General features: G+C 37.3%; 2 protein-coding genes across 2 annotated transcripts in view; both read left to right on the top strand.

The window, feature by feature from the left end:
* Positions 1 to 16,656, top strand: part of LOC127861822 (uncharacterized) — a 37,164-nt gene that overhangs the window by 9,802 nt on the left and 10,706 nt on the right. Inside the window, exons 6-13 of the mRNA XM_052400500.1 lie at positions 445 to 537; positions 2,650 to 2,787; positions 7,897 to 8,072; positions 9,563 to 9,671; positions 10,354 to 10,946; positions 13,342 to 13,400; positions 15,304 to 15,471; positions 16,249 to 16,370. Of these exons, the coding sequence (XP_052256460.1) occupies positions 445 to 537; positions 2,650 to 2,787; positions 7,897 to 8,072; positions 9,563 to 9,671; positions 10,354 to 10,946; positions 13,342 to 13,400; positions 15,304 to 15,471; positions 16,249 to 16,370 (1,458 nt within the window). The remainder of the gene's footprint in view (positions 1 to 444; positions 538 to 2,649; positions 2,788 to 7,896; positions 8,073 to 9,562; positions 9,672 to 10,353; positions 10,947 to 13,341; positions 13,401 to 15,303; positions 15,472 to 16,248; positions 16,371 to 16,656) is intronic.
* On the top strand, positions 2,859 to 11,610 carry LOC127862680 (uncharacterized). The gene is made up of 4 exons (XM_052401922.1): positions 2,859 to 2,877; positions 2,974 to 3,128; positions 9,563 to 9,671; positions 10,354 to 11,610. Exons 3-4 carry the CDS (start codon positions 9,610 to 9,612, stop codon positions 10,979 to 10,981), a joined length of 690 nt encoding a protein of 229 aa, XP_052257882.1. The 5' UTR covers positions 2,859 to 2,877; positions 2,974 to 3,128; positions 9,563 to 9,609; the 3' UTR covers positions 10,982 to 11,610.

Raw genomic sequence — 16,656 nt, 5'->3', positions numbered from 1 at the left:
AGTCTCGTTCTGGGAAAACTGGGCTAAGAGCCTTTGCCTTAAGTATCAGCAAGGGCTAAATAGGGATAACACTTTCCTCCTAGACGGGATTAACATTTGAAAGAGACTTAAACTGAAAAATTCTATAAAAGCGAAAAGTGTCTTCCTTGTTTAACCTGTGCCGTCTGCACATGCTAATCTGGAACAACAATTTACCCTTTCCCCCATAAGAAGCAAAGTTAAAATGGCTATGTGCAAACAGCATAAAACCAGTCTACTCGCAGTCTATTCAGGTTTTATGCTGTTTGATGCACATTTGTATCTTAAGGTTGGAAAGGAAGCCTTTAAAACTTGAATTTAGTAAGAAAAGTATTTAATTACATTTAACTTTCTATGGAACTTCACATGCGTACAAATATGTATCCAAGTGATAAGGGTTAACACACAATCTTTTATGACTTTAAGGACGTCAGAAGCATCTATACTGAGTGAGGAGGTGGAGGCAATGAATGAGAAGTTAAACATCCTCAAGTTGGATGAAGTGCTAAATCATTTGAGGTAATGTTGTCAAATATTTTATAAGTAATTCCAAACGTATTAATGCAGATGGTAATGCAGATAGTTTCAAAAAAATTTATTATTTTTATGTAACTGTCACTTAACCTGCATATAAATACCAGTACATGTTTTTTTACCAATGGTAATAATAATGTTTATCAGACTTAATATCTGGAAGTCTTTGGGGTTTTAATCTTAGAAAAGGAATAAACTAACAAATATTTTATTTTTGTGTGTTTAATGTTTGTGGGCTTAATATTCCAATCAAGTTTGATAACCAGCAAGATTGAAGCACTCCTTATTTATGGCTGTTGAATTATGAAGAAATTGCCAAATTCACCTTTTCTGCTCTCTAACTCACAGACTCTAGATGAGACCAATATATGCTCCGTGTCTAACTCAAAGAGTTATAATTTGATCATCCTAAAACTTGGTAATAATTTATAAAGGCATAATATCTTTGCCAGATTCAATAACCAAATGTATGTGAATGCAGCATGTCAGTACTCGCAAGACCTGTGTCCCTAGCTGATGTTTAGGGTCAACTATTATCAGAGGTTAAATGTCAAGTGACTTAAGGTAGCGCATCCGTAATGATTTCCCGCGATGTCTTCAAAGTTCAAAGAGCCTTTCTACCTGTTTACTTATGGATATCTAATTTAAGCAGGTACTAATGTGAAATTGTGGTTGCCAAGTGGTTAAGGCGATAGACTAGAAATCTTTTGGGATCTTCCAGCGCAAACTTTTTACGACGCTTTTTTTTTCTAACGTAATTTTAGTTTATTGTTAAATATGTTGCAATTTTTATGAACATTTTTTAACTTTTTAAAATTAAAACAACGCTATGGCGAAATTGGGTGATTTACTGCTGAAAATACGAATCATGCAGGTTTCATTTTTTTCCCCTACCGGTGAAACCGGAGGGGACTTATGGTTTGCACTCGGTCTGTCTGTCTGTCAGTCAGTCCGTCACACTTTTCTGGATCCTGCAATTACTTTAAAAGTTCTATATATTTTTTCATGAAACTTGAAACATGGATAGATGGCAATATGGAAATTATGCACGTCATTTCATTGTGTGCCTACGTCAAAAATTGTGGTTGCTATGGCAAAAAATATTTAAAAAATTTCACCGGTAGGGGACCATATTGCTTGGCAATCTCTTGTTATTTTTATTTCAAAAAGTAAACAGTAAATCTGTCTATTTCTTGGTATTTTTACTGTATATACTGTATCTATAAAAACTACGTTCAAAATATTACTTAAATTATACTATTTTGAATTTTATGACACTTTGTTTTTCACCAACCCAATTTCTACTTGACTGAAACCACTTACATTTCATAGCGCTCTTCCATAAATAACAAGTTATAAAAAATAAATGTCTGTAAAAGAATACTTATTTCATCTTGTTTAAACTTTAAACACCTTTACTGCATCTGTACACATCAACTGCATGCCCATATTTGGAAGTCTGGATGAATTATGGAACTTTCATGTACCACAAGGGGTGCAAATAAACTTGACAAAAGCCGAGCGTGGGGGTGGTTTTTAAAAAATCTGTATTTTTTTTAAAGCATGGAAAGCCTACCTAAAAATGTTCATGTAGTTCAGTGAAATGATGCTGATTAAGAAAATAATACATTATATTATATTTTGAATGGTTACGGGTGTGCTACCTTAAAAACAGAATGGCACTTAAATTGAAGAACTCAAACACAACCTAAGATATAATGATACTTGGCTTACATATAAAGACCAATGCAATGTTGATGTGCATATGTTTTCACCAAATTTTTATGCACAACTTTTTTCACCACTGGGACCAGATGTCAATTGTTTGGTGGATGTAAAAAAACCTTTCAAATTTAATTATGGATTTAACTATCAAAACATAACTGTTATCTGAATAAGGGCTATTAAAGTAATGAACAATCTTGATAGGGGTATTCACCAGCTGAGCATTAGACTTCAGTATTCTTGCAAAACTAACAAAGCCTTGTTTATAATTCAGGTAGATAGACATTTGTTTTATGAATAAAAGGAGTTTTGCTTGCACCATTTAAAACTAAACAAAAAACACCAAAGCAATAATCAAAACGTCTTATGCAGGAGTACCCTTGAAGAGGAGGTGGAGACCTTGCTAAAGGACATCCGCTTCTTGCAGAACTGCCTGGACGATGAGGCCACTTTCAGGGCCGAGTCAGTGGGTACAATAACACGGGAACCAACACTTAGTGGTAAGGTGTAGCAAGGGAACCATCACTCCTTGGTAAGGTGTAGCAAGGGAACCAGCACTCAGTGGTAAGTGTAGCAAGGGAACCAACACTCAGTAGTAAGGTGTAGCAAGGGGACCAACACTCAGTAGTAAGGTGTAGCAAGGGAACCAACACTTAGTGGTAAGGTGTAGCAAGGGAACCAATACTCAGTGGTAAGGTGTAGCAAGGGAACCAACACTCAGTAGTAAGGTGTAGCAAGGAAACCAACACTCATTAGTAAGGTGTAGCAAGGGAACCAATACTCAGTGGTAAGGTATAGAAAGGGAACCAATACTCAGTGGTAAGGTGTAGCAAGGGAACCAACACTCAGTGGTAAGGTGTAGCAAGGGAACCAACACTCAGTAGTAAGGTGTAGCAAGGTAACCATCACTCAGTGTTAAGGTGTAGCAAGGGAACCAATACTCAGTGGTAAGGTGTAGCAAGAGAACCAGCACTCAGTGGTAAGGTGTAGCAAGTAACCAACACTCAGTAGTAAGGTGTAGCAAGGGAACCAACACTCAGTAGTAAGGTGTAGCAAGGGAATTAATACTCAGTGGTAAGGTGTAGCAAGGGAACTAACACTCAGTAGTAATGTGTAGTAGGGGAACCAATACTAAGTGGTAAGGTGTAGCAAGGGAACCAACACTCAGTAGTAAGGTGTAGCAAGGGAACCAACACTCAGTAGTAAGGTGTAGCAAGGGAACCAACACTCAGTAGTAAGGTGTAGCAAGGGAACCAATACTCAGTGGTAATGTGTAGCAAGGAAACCAACACTCAGTGGTAAGGTGTAGGAAGGAAACCAACACTCAGTGGTAAGGTGTAGCAAGGAAACCAACACTCAGTATTAAGGTGTAGCAAGGAAACCAACACTCAGTGGTAAGGTGTAGCAAGGAAACCAACACTCAGTGGTAAGGTGTAGCAAGGGAAGCAACACTCAGTGGTAAGGTGTAGCAAGGTAACCAATACTAAGTGGTAAGGTGTAGCAAGGAAACCAACACTCAGTAGTAAGGTGTAGCAAGGAAACCAACACTCCTTAGTAAGGTGTAGCAAGGGAACCAATACTCAGTGGTAAGGTATAGAAAGGGAACCAATACTCAGTGGTAAGGTGTAGCAAGGGAACCAACACTCATTAGTAAGGTGTAGCAAGGGAACCAACACTCAGTAGTAAGGTGTAGCAAGGAAACCAACACTCAGTAGTAAGGTGTAGCAAGGAAACCAACACTCATTAGTAAGGTGTAGCAAGGGAACCAATACTCAGTGGTAAGGTATAGAAAGGGAACCAATACTCAGTGGTAAGGTGTAGCAAGGGAACCAACACTCATTAGTAAGGTGTAGCAAGTATATCGGGCATGGTTTGATGCATGTGCGTAAGTGTTTCCTGGGCCATCAGCACATAATCTAGATTATATGCTGCCTAAAATAAATGTGTGGTTAATTAGATTTTATGCAGTGGGCATGGGTACCTTCCACAAATGATTTTATCTCTCCTCTAGCTTTTGTTAAATTATTCAATTATATATCCATCCAAATGGCCAATATTACCACTTGCTCATTTGCTAGGGAAAAACCTGGTTTCTTGCATGGGCCTCAAGTGTGCACTCTGCACAGGCTAATAAGGGATGACACTTTCAGCTTAAACTAGATTTTTGCTTATAAGAGACTTTTTGAGCGTAAAATACCATAAAAAGCGGAAAGTGTTGTACCTGACTGTATTGGATAATCTGGGATAGCAATTCAGGCGCATGAATTCAGCCTAGTTTACCCATAGCAAGTTCAAACTCATGACTTGTATGCATATGCTCTTTTGTATGATGCAGTTGTACTGCTGAACAAGGGATCCCAAAGTGAATTGATTGGATAAGCAGATTAGCAAACTTGAGTTTGATTGACATTTTTTGAAGTGTGTGATGTAATTGTAACTTGTAATTTATTGTTTGTACATTTAGGACATTTGTTGGCTGTAATAACTCTGAACTCGTTGGTGGGTAACTCACAACTGACTTTATTCATATATCCACACAGATATAAACCACAATACAAATAACTCATGACTGCATGCTTTAACAAGACAATACGAGTTGTGTCCCTTACATTACAATACATGACATCCCCTTTTCTTTCTTTTTAAAAAAAAAGTATAAATACATGATACATCAACTAATATATCGTTACATATGGGAATAGATATGCGAAAGAAAGATAATAATATAACCTATCCGAACAAATTATAAACTTCTCTTTTAATTAAAAGATAGTGAGAATTTTTCTTTTAAACCTCTGAGTTTAAATTGTTATTGAAAATAGAACATTCCATATGAACAAAATTCACTTTTTTAATGAAGAACTGATTTTAAATTAAATATTGGAATGAAATTCATAAAATCAAATTAACAACATGTAAAAACAAAAGTATTCACTAAAATACATGTTCTCTAAGTTTGCACAAAATTGTCCCTGTTATCTCAGATTCAGGCTATGTACAGAACAAACTATGTTAATGACAAATGCCAGACACACTAATTGTCGGGTTTTAGCTGGGAAAATGATAACAGACTATGATCACACCGAAAACAAGCTAGAAAGTATATACACCCAAAAACAATGAAGTATTGGATTTCTGTGAGAAAAGAATTTTCTGAACATCTTGTTCTTAGGAGAAAAACAAAACTGAATCTTTAAACATTAACCAAGATGTTGATGTGATAAAATAAATGTGTACAAACAACATCAAAACGAGTACTTGTTTTATATAACAAGCTACATTGCCAAATACAATGATAATAAAACAGTAATATATAATATAATATAATAATATATAAATATATTGTATAATGTTACATTATATAATAATACAACACAGACTTTTTTTCTGTTATTTCCTCACACCAGTTATTATGTAATGGGATTATTATGCCCATGTCACACTTTAGCACACATAATCTTTGAGATAACTTGGTGTTTTCACTGCTCGTCCTGAACGTGTACGGATTTGTTCTGTCGCGTTGTTTCGTTGCTGTGCTGAATGGCGTTGCACCGGTTGCTGCTCTCTTGGCAACTCTCTATTGTTTGTAGGCAAACTTCTATCGTTCCTTGCCAAATCTCTGCCTTTCTGTTGCAAATCTCTGGAAACCATTGGTAATTTTGGTATTGTTTCCTCGTGTGTTTCAATGACATGTGGGGATTCTTTGGTTTTCATGAGCATAGACGTGTTACGCCGATACTCACGTCCACTTTCGCCAGCCTTAACGATGTGCGAACGAGGATATGGGGAGTTCCGAACATATTCTGCAGGTCTCCATCCTGTTGGTGTTTTGATTCGTACTGCATCATTTGGCTTCAGGTCTTCTTTTACCTTTGTGTGCCTGTCGTAGTAAAATTTCTGTTTGCATCTATAATCATTCATTTTTGATGCAATCTTTCCTGTTTGGTCAGCTTGGGGTTTCCGCAGTCCTTTTGATATCGGTATGAGAGTTCTTGCTCTACGACCCATTAGCCTCTGCATCGGCGAACCTACTACGTCATCTCGAGGAGTGTTACGCAATTCTAGCAAGCACAAGTAAATATCATCACCTGTCTCAAAGCATTTCTTTGTGAGATTCTTCACCGTTTGAACAGCTCGCTCAGCTAACCCGTTTGATTGCTGATATAGAGGAGATGATGTTACGTGTTTAATGTTGTATGAATCCACAAATTGTTTAAATTCTTGACTTGAAAATTGTGGACCGTTGTCGCTCACAAGCGTATCCATGATGCCATACCTTGCAATGTTAGCTTTCATTTGTTTCACTATTGTGCTTGTTCTTGTATCGTGTTGCAAAGGTGATACTTCGATGAAGTTTGAGTAATAATCTACCATGATCAAATAATGAAAACCATCGACTTCAAATAAGTCTGTGCCAACTTTGCTCCATGGTAATTCTGGTACAGGTTGCATAATCATAGGCTCCTTTGCTGGCTTGTTTTTGTATGTCAAACATACACTGCATTTGCTTACTACATCTTCTATTTGCTTATTCATACCAGGCCAATATACCAACTCTTTGGCTCTTCTCTTGCAATTCACAATTCCAAGATGTGACTTGTGTATAGCCTTCATTGTTTCAGATCTGAGACTCATTGGAATGCAGACACGCTGTCCTCTGTATAAAACGCCATTGTACACTGACAATTCATCTCTAAATTCCCAAAATGGTTTTGCTTCATCCTGCAATTCATTGCGCGTTTCTGGCCATCCTGATATGATTATTTGTTTTACTATCTGTAGCTGTTCATCATCTGCTGTTGCATTTTCTATCTTTTCATGATTTGTACATGCAAATGTTTCTGCCACGAATACCATCAGCTCATCATCCATTGTTTGTTTCTCTTCTTCATTTAATGGCATTCTGCTTAGGCAATCTGCAAGTCCCATTTCCTTCCCTTTCTTATGAATCAACTTGAATTCATATGGCTGTAACTTCAGCATCATTCTTTGTATCCGTAATGGTGCTGTATGTATGGGTTTCTTCAGTATGCTTTCAAGTGGTTTATGATCGGATTCCACTGTGATCCTTGTATTCCCGTACAGTAGTTTGTGAAATCGCTCACAGCCAAATACTACCGCTAACATTTCTTTTTCTATTTGAGCATACTTCTGTTCTGCTGATGTCAGAGCACGAGATGCATATGCTACTACCCCATTGCTTTGAATTATTGCAGCTCCTAAACCTCTCATAGATGCGTCCACGGTTAACGTAACCGGTTTTGATACATCAAAGTAACGTAGAACTTCTGTTGACGTCAGCGCTTTCTTTATCATTTTGAAGGCTTCTCTAGCTTCCTTTGTCCAATTCCAATTTTCCTTATTTTTAAGGTCTCGTAGAGGAGCATTCAGTTCACTCAATCCAGGAATGAATTTAGCTACATAAGAAAGCATTCCTAGTATCGTAAGCAATTCACTCTGATTCTCGGGCTCTTTCATTTTTACAATCGCCGCAATGCGTTCCTCTGTCGGTTTCAGCCCCTCTCCTGTCAGTTTGTGACCAACGTAACTCACTTCAGGCTGTGCAAATACACACTTATCTTTGTTGAGTTTTAGATCAATGCTCCTTGCTTTTTCCAGTACAGCTCGTAGCCTCACATTATGTTCCTCTATGGTATTTCCATGGACTAGAATATCGTCAACAACGATCTCTACACCGTCCATTGCTCCAAAATGCTTCTCCATTTTTCTCTGGAACACTTCACTGGAACATCGTGCACCCATTGGCATTCTAAGGTATCGGTATCGACCGTATGGTGTGTTAAATGTTGTGAGCTTTGAGCTCTTCTCAGTCAATTTCACCTGAAAATAACCCATGTTCGCATCCAATGTGGTGAAATATTTGCTTCCATGCAATCTTGTTGCAACTTCATCAATTGTGTTCATCGGATAGTGTTCACGCATGATCGCCTTGTTCAGATCAGTTGGATCAATACATATGCGAACTTTGCCATTCTTTTTTCTCACGCACACCATGCTATTTACCCATTCTGTCGGCTCTGTTTGTTTTGTTATTATTTTGCATCGCTCAAGATGGTCTAATTGCTCTTTCAATTCACCCCGTATAGCTACTGGAACTGAACGAGGTGCATGAACCACCGGTGTCACTGTCTCGTTGATCTTGATGTCATACTCTCCTGGCAAACAACCAATTTGATCGCATAAAACATCACTGAATTCTTTGATCAGTTGCTCTATTTCCATCTGGGTACTGTTTACTCTCATGATGAGGCCTAGTTTAACTGAATCATCTCTGCCCAATAGATTTAAATTTCTTTGTCCATCAATCACTTGAAATGTTAAATTATGTTTCACGTTCTTGTATTCGCATGGTAAAGTTATTTTGCCCAATGCCTTGATCAGCGTTCCGCTTACACCATTTATGCGGGCATCACTCTTTAATATTGGGAATTCCGCACAAAATTTCTCAGGTCATTGGGTAAAGGATGAAATTTAATGTGGCCCTAAGACTCTAACCTATAGGTACAGGGATATTTTGTACATTTTGAGTTTTCCATTCATCAGACTTCATGTTGTTCCTGCAATATTTAAGTTGTTAATGTCCCCAAAATCAAGACTGATTTTAAAATTAATATTTTATAAGAATCCTGCAAAAAGAACGCAATCACTTCTGTAAAAATGACCTGGCAGTTACTTTAAACATTAACATAGATGCCTACTCTCACCTCCAATTAATGGTATAAGCTCCTATGCCATAGCAAAACTTGCAGGAATGGCCTGCTGTTGTGATTGCTTTTAAGTAATTATCAACTGAACAGTGTTGATTTAGTTGTGAACATAATGAAACTTGTTGTGTAGATATTAAAAAATTTACCTTATGATTGAATTCAGTCTGGATTAATTAAATTGAAGCGCAGATGGCACAGGCTAACATGGGAGGACACACTCTGCTTTTATGAAAAAAAAATTAAGTAAGGCTAACCTGAGATGCACATTAATTGAGTCGTGTTCTGAGAAAACTGGGCATAATGCATGAGCGTAAAGTGTCGTCCCAGATTAGCCTGTGCAGTCTGCACAGGCTAATCAGGGAGGACACTTTCCGCCTTTATGACATTTTTCGTGAAAATGAAATCTCTTCTTAGCAAAAATCCAATTTAGACAGAAAGTGTTGTCCCTGATTAGCCTGTGCGGACTGCACAGGCTAATCTGGGACAACACTTTACGCACAAGCATTATGCCCAGTTTTCTCAGAACGTGACTCATTGAACTATTTGCTATTGTCCAGATCTGCGAGATGAGCGTTCACAGCTAGAGAGAGAGCTGTTGTCCAGCATGAAGTCTCAGATGTCTCCTGAACTGAAGAAACCTGCATTTAGCTCTCCCAATGTCAAAGGGTAGGTAGTTGCATTCATACCAGATTTAATTTAAATGGTTGGATTGTTTGTATGCAAAAAAAATATTGTCTGTAGTCATGGTATTTTCCAAATTATCAACAATTACCATAAGAAGTGCTTCATTATCCCCCGCCATGGGCGGAGGGATATCGTTTTGGCGTTGTCCATCCGTCTTTCCGTGCCATATCTTGCAGGAAGTGCTTTGGCGGATTTGATTGAAACTTGGTATGGGTATATATATGGATAAGTGGATGACACACACCAAATAGCATTGTACACCATCTTTAAATAACGGAGTTATGGCCCTTTGTATCTCGAAAAATTGCTTTTTTGAGTGTCAAATATAATACGTTTGTGTCCAGCAGCATATTGCGGGGATATCAATTCAACAAATTTGCTTGATATTTTACATTTCGAATGATGATCATCCATTAATTATCAGGAGTGTTATTGAGCTTGTTTAAAAATGTGTGCTTTCATTTTTGGATTCTATAAAAAATATTTTTTAAATTAAATGACATTTGTCTGTTAAGTAGAAAACTACATTTTTATCATTCTTTACAAATATGATACACATTTTCTGTGTAAATATAACTTTATAAGAAATACTTGTGAATTTGTAAAAATTCAACAGGTAAAAATAAATATATACATCAAATGATGCATATTGTCCAATTTTTAGAAATCTGGCTGTAAGTAGAAAATCCAGTGGCCAATTAAAGCCGCAAGCACCAAGCACAGGGAAATTAGCCCCAGTGAAAGCTGGACCAATGAAGGCATTTAACTCCCTTGAATCTCAAGCCAGGGTTGCTTCCCCTCCTAATGGACCAATAAAACAGCAGAATTCTGGCATGGGCAGTGATTCACTGACAAGGACTCCAGAATCATTCAAAGACATTCCAATTAGAACCCATGCAGCTGCAACACCTAAAATGCCTCCAAGCCTAAAATCTGAAACAACCCATAACTCTGAACATTCCCACGCAGTGAACAATAATAAACATGTGGAAAACAATACAGGTTACCGTGAGCATGGTGCACAGCATGTGTCTAGTAGGCCAGGTTCAGATTCTTCTAGCAGACGTCACGGAGATTTCATGCGTAGCGATGGTAGACATGGATTAAAATCAATGACTCAGCCAACCCTTGAAGCTGTTGTGACCTTGAAGAAAGGTCATGGTGGGGATGGTACAGATATTCACATGATTCCGTCCCCACCCCCTTCCTCTAAGCCTGATACCCCACCCAGACCTAGCTCAGCACAGCGCTTCAGACGTATGGTCTTGAATTGCAGGGATTCAGACCCTTGAACTATCCGGTCCATTTAAAGCTATGGGTGTTGATTCTTGTATCATAAAGCGTCATTCAAGATAAGCTATTGTGGATTGCATCAGAGATAACACTTTTTGCTTTTCTTGTATTTTTTTATGCCCCAAAAGAAGGGCATATAGTGATCGCACTGTCGGTCCTTCCATCTGTCTGTCAGTCTGTCACACTTTGCATTTAGGTTTTGAAAAATGCTAATAACTTCTATGTCGATTCAGATGTTACATTCATATTTGGTATGCATGTGTATGTGGACAAGGCCTTTCCACACGCACACAAGTTTTGACCCCCTTGACATTGAACTAAGGGTCCGTGTTTAGCTTTCAAAAATAAGTGTTTAGGTTTCGAAAAATGCTCATAACTTGTATCAAAGCGTTTATCGGGGGTATATGTCATCCTATGGAGACAGCTCTTGTTAATCGGGGGCATATGTCATCCTATGGAGACAGCTCTTGTTTATAGGGGGCATATGTCATCCTATGGAGACAGCTCTTGTTTATCGGGGGCATATGTCATCCTATGGAGACAGCTCTTGTTTATCAGGGGCATATGTCATCCTATGGAGACAGCTCTTGTTTATCAGGGGCATATGTCATCCTATGGAGACAGCTCTTGTTTATCAGGGGCATATGTCATCCTATGGAGACAGCTCTTGTTTATCAGGGGCATATGTCATCCTATGGAGACAGCTCTTGTTTATAGGGGGCATATGTCATCCTATGGAGACAGCTCTTGTTTATAGGGGGCATATGTCATCCTATGGAGAAAGCTCTTGTTTATAGGGGGCATATGTCATCCTATGGAGACAGCTCTTGTTTATAGGGGGCATATGTCATCCTATGGAGACAGCTCTTGTTTATAGGGGGCATATGTCATCCTATGGCGACAGCTCTTGTTTATCAGGGGCATATGTCATCCTATGGAGACAGCTCTTGGTTATAGGAAGTCTCTTCTCAGCAAAAATCCAGTTAATGCAGACTGTGTCATCCCTGATTAGCCTGTGCTAACTGCACAGGCTTATCTGAGATGACACTTAACGCACACGCATTAAGTCCTGGCTTCTAAAAGAGCAAGGCTGTTTAAACTTGCTTTTACACAAACTGTGATATAAAGGTATTTTGTTGGGTTATTTGGAAGGCTAAAAAAATTGATAATATTAAATGGAAGTTGCAAAATGTATTTAGGTTACATCGGAACTCAAAATTTGTCAGTAAGTTGTGTCTTTGACATTGCAAGATATTGTGTGTTCTATAATATAAGAGTTTTCTCCAGGTTTATCATTCATAGATTTATTGATATGCAATTTATATGTCATTGTGTATGGTTTCACTTTCAACCATTGAACTACCATGGATTAATTGCTTTTTTCTGTAGCACAATATAGATGATAATGTTTGTGTTATAATGCTTTGTCTAGCCTATATGCACTTTATCAGAATTTCATTGCACATCAATTGTTATAAGTCTTGATTGAAATAAACTCTTTGTTAATGCAATGTAATTCATGTTCATTAAAAAAACTCCCATACTGTTTATATCAAGTTCTTGTGGTGAAAAACATCACCGTGAGTGCCCATTATTTTGAATCTTATTCATCAAATTTGCATAATGCTTCATTACTATGTTCATTGTGTTCAAAACAAAAAGCATTTAGTACGGAGTTGACATTCAGATTCACTAATAGTATTTATTGGTTTGATTTAAAATGTTGCAAACTTTGTCATTGATTTAAATAATATGGTAGCAGAAAAGTGTTTGTAAGATGGTATTGAAATTCTTTAAAATTGTTTTATCAATTTTTGAAGTAATTGCCAATAAAAAAATTAACAGTATTGATGTATATGAAGAAAAGTGTGTGTTATTTATTTACTGATGCTTTTATTACATTCCAAGATAGATTATATTTATTACTTTATTTGTAATTGATAGATATATTTATGTAATGCTTTTATCTACATGCCATTTTGCAGTTGATGTTTTGTTATATTTGTGATATATTGGTGTTAAAGTCTTGGAAATTAAATGTTCACACAAAACGTGTCCGTTTTAACCTACATTTGATGTATGGAGAGTGCTTGGTTAGTGTTTAATACAGATACGTCTAGAGAGGGGGGCTTTATGTATTCATTGTTAAAGAAAACAAATGAAAATGGATAGAAACAAAACTAATACATCAAATTAAATGAAATGATACATCACTATATTTCGCGTTTTTGCTGTATTAACAGTCTTAAATACACCAATATGTATTTGTTTTGGTGTTATCTCTTTAATGCATGTTAATTATGGGATAAAGTGTAGTTGTTCTCTCTGTAGTTATTGTGATTTCAAAAATTACGTTAAGTTGTGGAAGGTGGCTCAGTAGATACAATCATGACGACTACAGCAGAACAAGAACTCAATGTGAGCTATTGTGGTAAGTCTGTGTCCAGCATCGTTTGCCATGCAGTGTTTGGCAGCTACTTTCGGCTTGTTACCACTCAAGATGCTACATTTTGCGCTAAATTTCATTGTAACGCGTTAAAAATTGTTATCTTGACAATGTCTAGGCCAAGATCAAATGTGGGTTCAATAACTATGTTACCGGGTAACATTTTAGAAAAACCATTGTTTCTACTCTAGAAACTCTTGCGAACTTTAGTCTTTTTAACTTATCACGTATAGTCCAATTTTTGAACTAGCTCACGTGATGTCAAAACAAGGTCACAACGTCAATGTTTATGGCATTTGCTGTAGCTTTAATTCATTTGACCTATTTAGGTAACGATGGATGTCTTGTACGAGTATAGCTGCCATTGCCTTGTAATTGTAAAGGCAGGATTACATTTCTTTTTTAATCGAGTTGCATAAATATGCTGATAAAAACATTGCTGTTGTTGACGACGACGATGATGTTCCAGGATTATATTGACTATTCTGCTGCTTTTGTTGCTACTGATTTTGAGGATGATAATGCTCATGGTGGTGATAACGATCACTTTAACTTATTAGTTGTTGGTTTAGTAGTTGAAGTACGTGTATTCACCCAATACTGTAGACCAAAACGTCTGCGTCGGCATCTTTATGATTCTCTGGTTAAAGTTAAATTGCAACATCTCCTGTAGGTATTATATTCGAATTTCATACGCGTTACGGGTCGTTGTGTGAGGTCAATGTCCAAGTTCCATAATGCTGTCCTGCAGTTAAGGTTAATTATTCCGCTTTGTGTAAAATTGCTTAATGTAGACGGGCAACATTTACATGTAAATGTTGCTACCAGGCACATGTGTTCGGGTCTTTGTGTGAGGTTACTGACACAGTTCCACAACTCTGACCTTCAATTTAACAAGACTTTGGCCGCGTTTTGGTACTTAAAAAGTGTGGTAATTAAGAAAAACATGCAACATAACCATACTACTTTTTTCTACTACGGGTACTCACTTGAAACTACACACATAGTAATTCACACAACGCAGACTTGTGCGTGAAACTTCTCCATATATCTTTATCTACTACAATGAACTTTTAAACTTTACACTTGTGTTCCGCGTCTTAACGAATAGTCACTATAAAATAAACAAACAATTTTAGTACTACCGATTATTTGATTATATAATTGCATCACGTGAATTGTGTTCATGAATTATCTCCTATATCAATATCATGTACATGTGAAATCTTTGTGAGTATACCAATAATAATAAACGCGATAAGATTAAAAAGTCACGCGTTACACATTGAGAGTATTAACACTGTTTGTTTTGATATATGCCGGAAATAACTTATTATGCTTTGAAAATAGTTAAATTATGAGGCGCTGTTTTAATCGTGCTTTTTAGTATACAATATCGAAAGGACTACCCCTTGGGCGCTTTAATAATCACAGTTAAATAGTCGGAGTGTCCGTTACTTAACACTGGACAATTTTATCACCATGACTTCTGCTAGTTAGTTGTAATTGCTTAGTATTGAAAGTTGCAAATTATATTTCGGACTTGGAGGCAAACATGTATCAGGAAGAAAAGGTGGATGTAAGTTGAAACTATTGTTTTTTCCTCATCAGCAGCACTATCATGACTTCTATCATCAGCATCATCACGATTGTTTTAAGTCATAAATATATGTAAACGAAATAATATGAAATTATCTCGAAAAATTATAGCATTTTTATATTATGCGAATATTTTTATATAAATGATTTTATATAGTTTACTCATATGCAACAGATAAATAATGGAAACGTCAATTAGAAACGTTTCAAAGCACATTTGAGCCGCGGCATGCGAACATACTCTTAGCTCCGCCCCTGAAAATTCATGCATTTCAGGACGATCCCGCCAAACCACTGATAATCGTCGAGCAGACGGTTCCAGCAGCAGACGAACCACTTCCGCTCTGGCGGAAACTGTGCTTCGCCGTAGGGGGCGCACCATATCAGACGACAAACACAGTGATCAACTTCTTCATTTCAATTTTTCTACTTGAGGTGGCAGAGGTTCGTATAATCAAACTTCCTTTTAAACCAGCATGTACATAAAAACTGGTTAAACAGCTGGTTAATTTATAGCACTTTCTTTTTTCTTTTTGCTTAAGAAAAACAATCTAGCGGAAACAGTTGACTTATTACCATAAAAAAAATTTGAAATCAACGCGTAACCAAGCTCAAATAGATCCCGAAAACAAAACCAATATTTATACACGGTGATCAAATAAATTGTAGTCGGGTAACGAAGCTCATCTATGCCGTTTACCGGTATACCCGGTAATCAGTCCCATATATGAGCCTTGTTCTGAGAAAACTAGGCTTAATACATGTACGTAAAGTGCCATCCCAGATTAGCCTGTGCAGTCCGCACAGGCTAATCGGGGACGACACTTTCAGCCTAAAATTGATTTTCGGTAAAGATAGACTTCCTTGAAGCTAAAAATACCATAATAACGTAAAGTGTCGTCCCTGATAAGCCTGTGCGGACTGCACATGCATTAAGCCCAGTTTTCTCAGAAAGCGGCCCATATATTCCAAATTACCGGTAATCGAGCACTTGTTCATCTTCAATAATCAATCGCGCATGGACACCCACGACACCAAGTGCATATAGATCTTGTCTTTCCCTTTACAAATCCACAAATGAAATTCCTGTAACCACATTTATGCCCAGATTACCATGGACATAAGCATACTAAGGTGACCCAGCAACAATTTCACATTAATCCATGAAAACAAAACTTACCGTTATATGGGCCCAACTGTTTTGTTATCCCTTTCTTACAGTTAGAACCCTACTACGTTTCGATTATCCTGTTCACGGGCAAGGCCTGGGATGCCGTCACCGACCCCACGTGCGGGTTCCTCGTGCACAGAACAGACACGCGCTTCGGCAAGTTCCGACCATGGTAGGTTACATTCAACCTGATTCGGTATTCAAACACAACGTTGTTATGAAGGCGAAATTAGGCTCAGCAACTGCATGGTTCCATTAACACGTATTTTTGAAATTTGAAAAATATAGTTTTCAAACGTAAGATTTTTTTATATATTTTTCCGGTCATTTTAGAGTTTTATTGTTGTATATATGTAAATATAAAGCAATTTCGTTCACATGCACATAGATTAAAACAGTTAAGATGAGTGTGTGTTTTCAAATAAACCGCATACAATCGAATGTATTATTTCGTGTTC

This window comes from Dreissena polymorpha, chromosome 16 (genome assembly GCF_020536995.1).
Source record: "Dreissena polymorpha isolate Duluth1 chromosome 16, UMN_Dpol_1.0, whole genome shotgun sequence".
NCBI classification, from domain to species: Eukaryota; Metazoa; Mollusca; class Bivalvia; order Myida; family Dreissenidae; genus Dreissena; species Dreissena polymorpha.
This window is presented reverse-complemented; position numbering and strand designations above follow the sequence as displayed.

Excerpts from the sequence above, each read along its gene's own strand:
- LOC127862680 (XM_052401922.1), top strand. The coding sequence starts at position 9,610 with ATGAAGTCTCAGATGTCTCCTGAACTGAAGAAACCTGCATTTAGCTCT. Across the intron at positions 9,672-10,353 it reads AGCTCTCCCAATGTCAAAGG|AAATCTGGCTGTAAGTAGAA; the intron begins GTAGGTAGTTGC and ends TCCAATTTTTAG.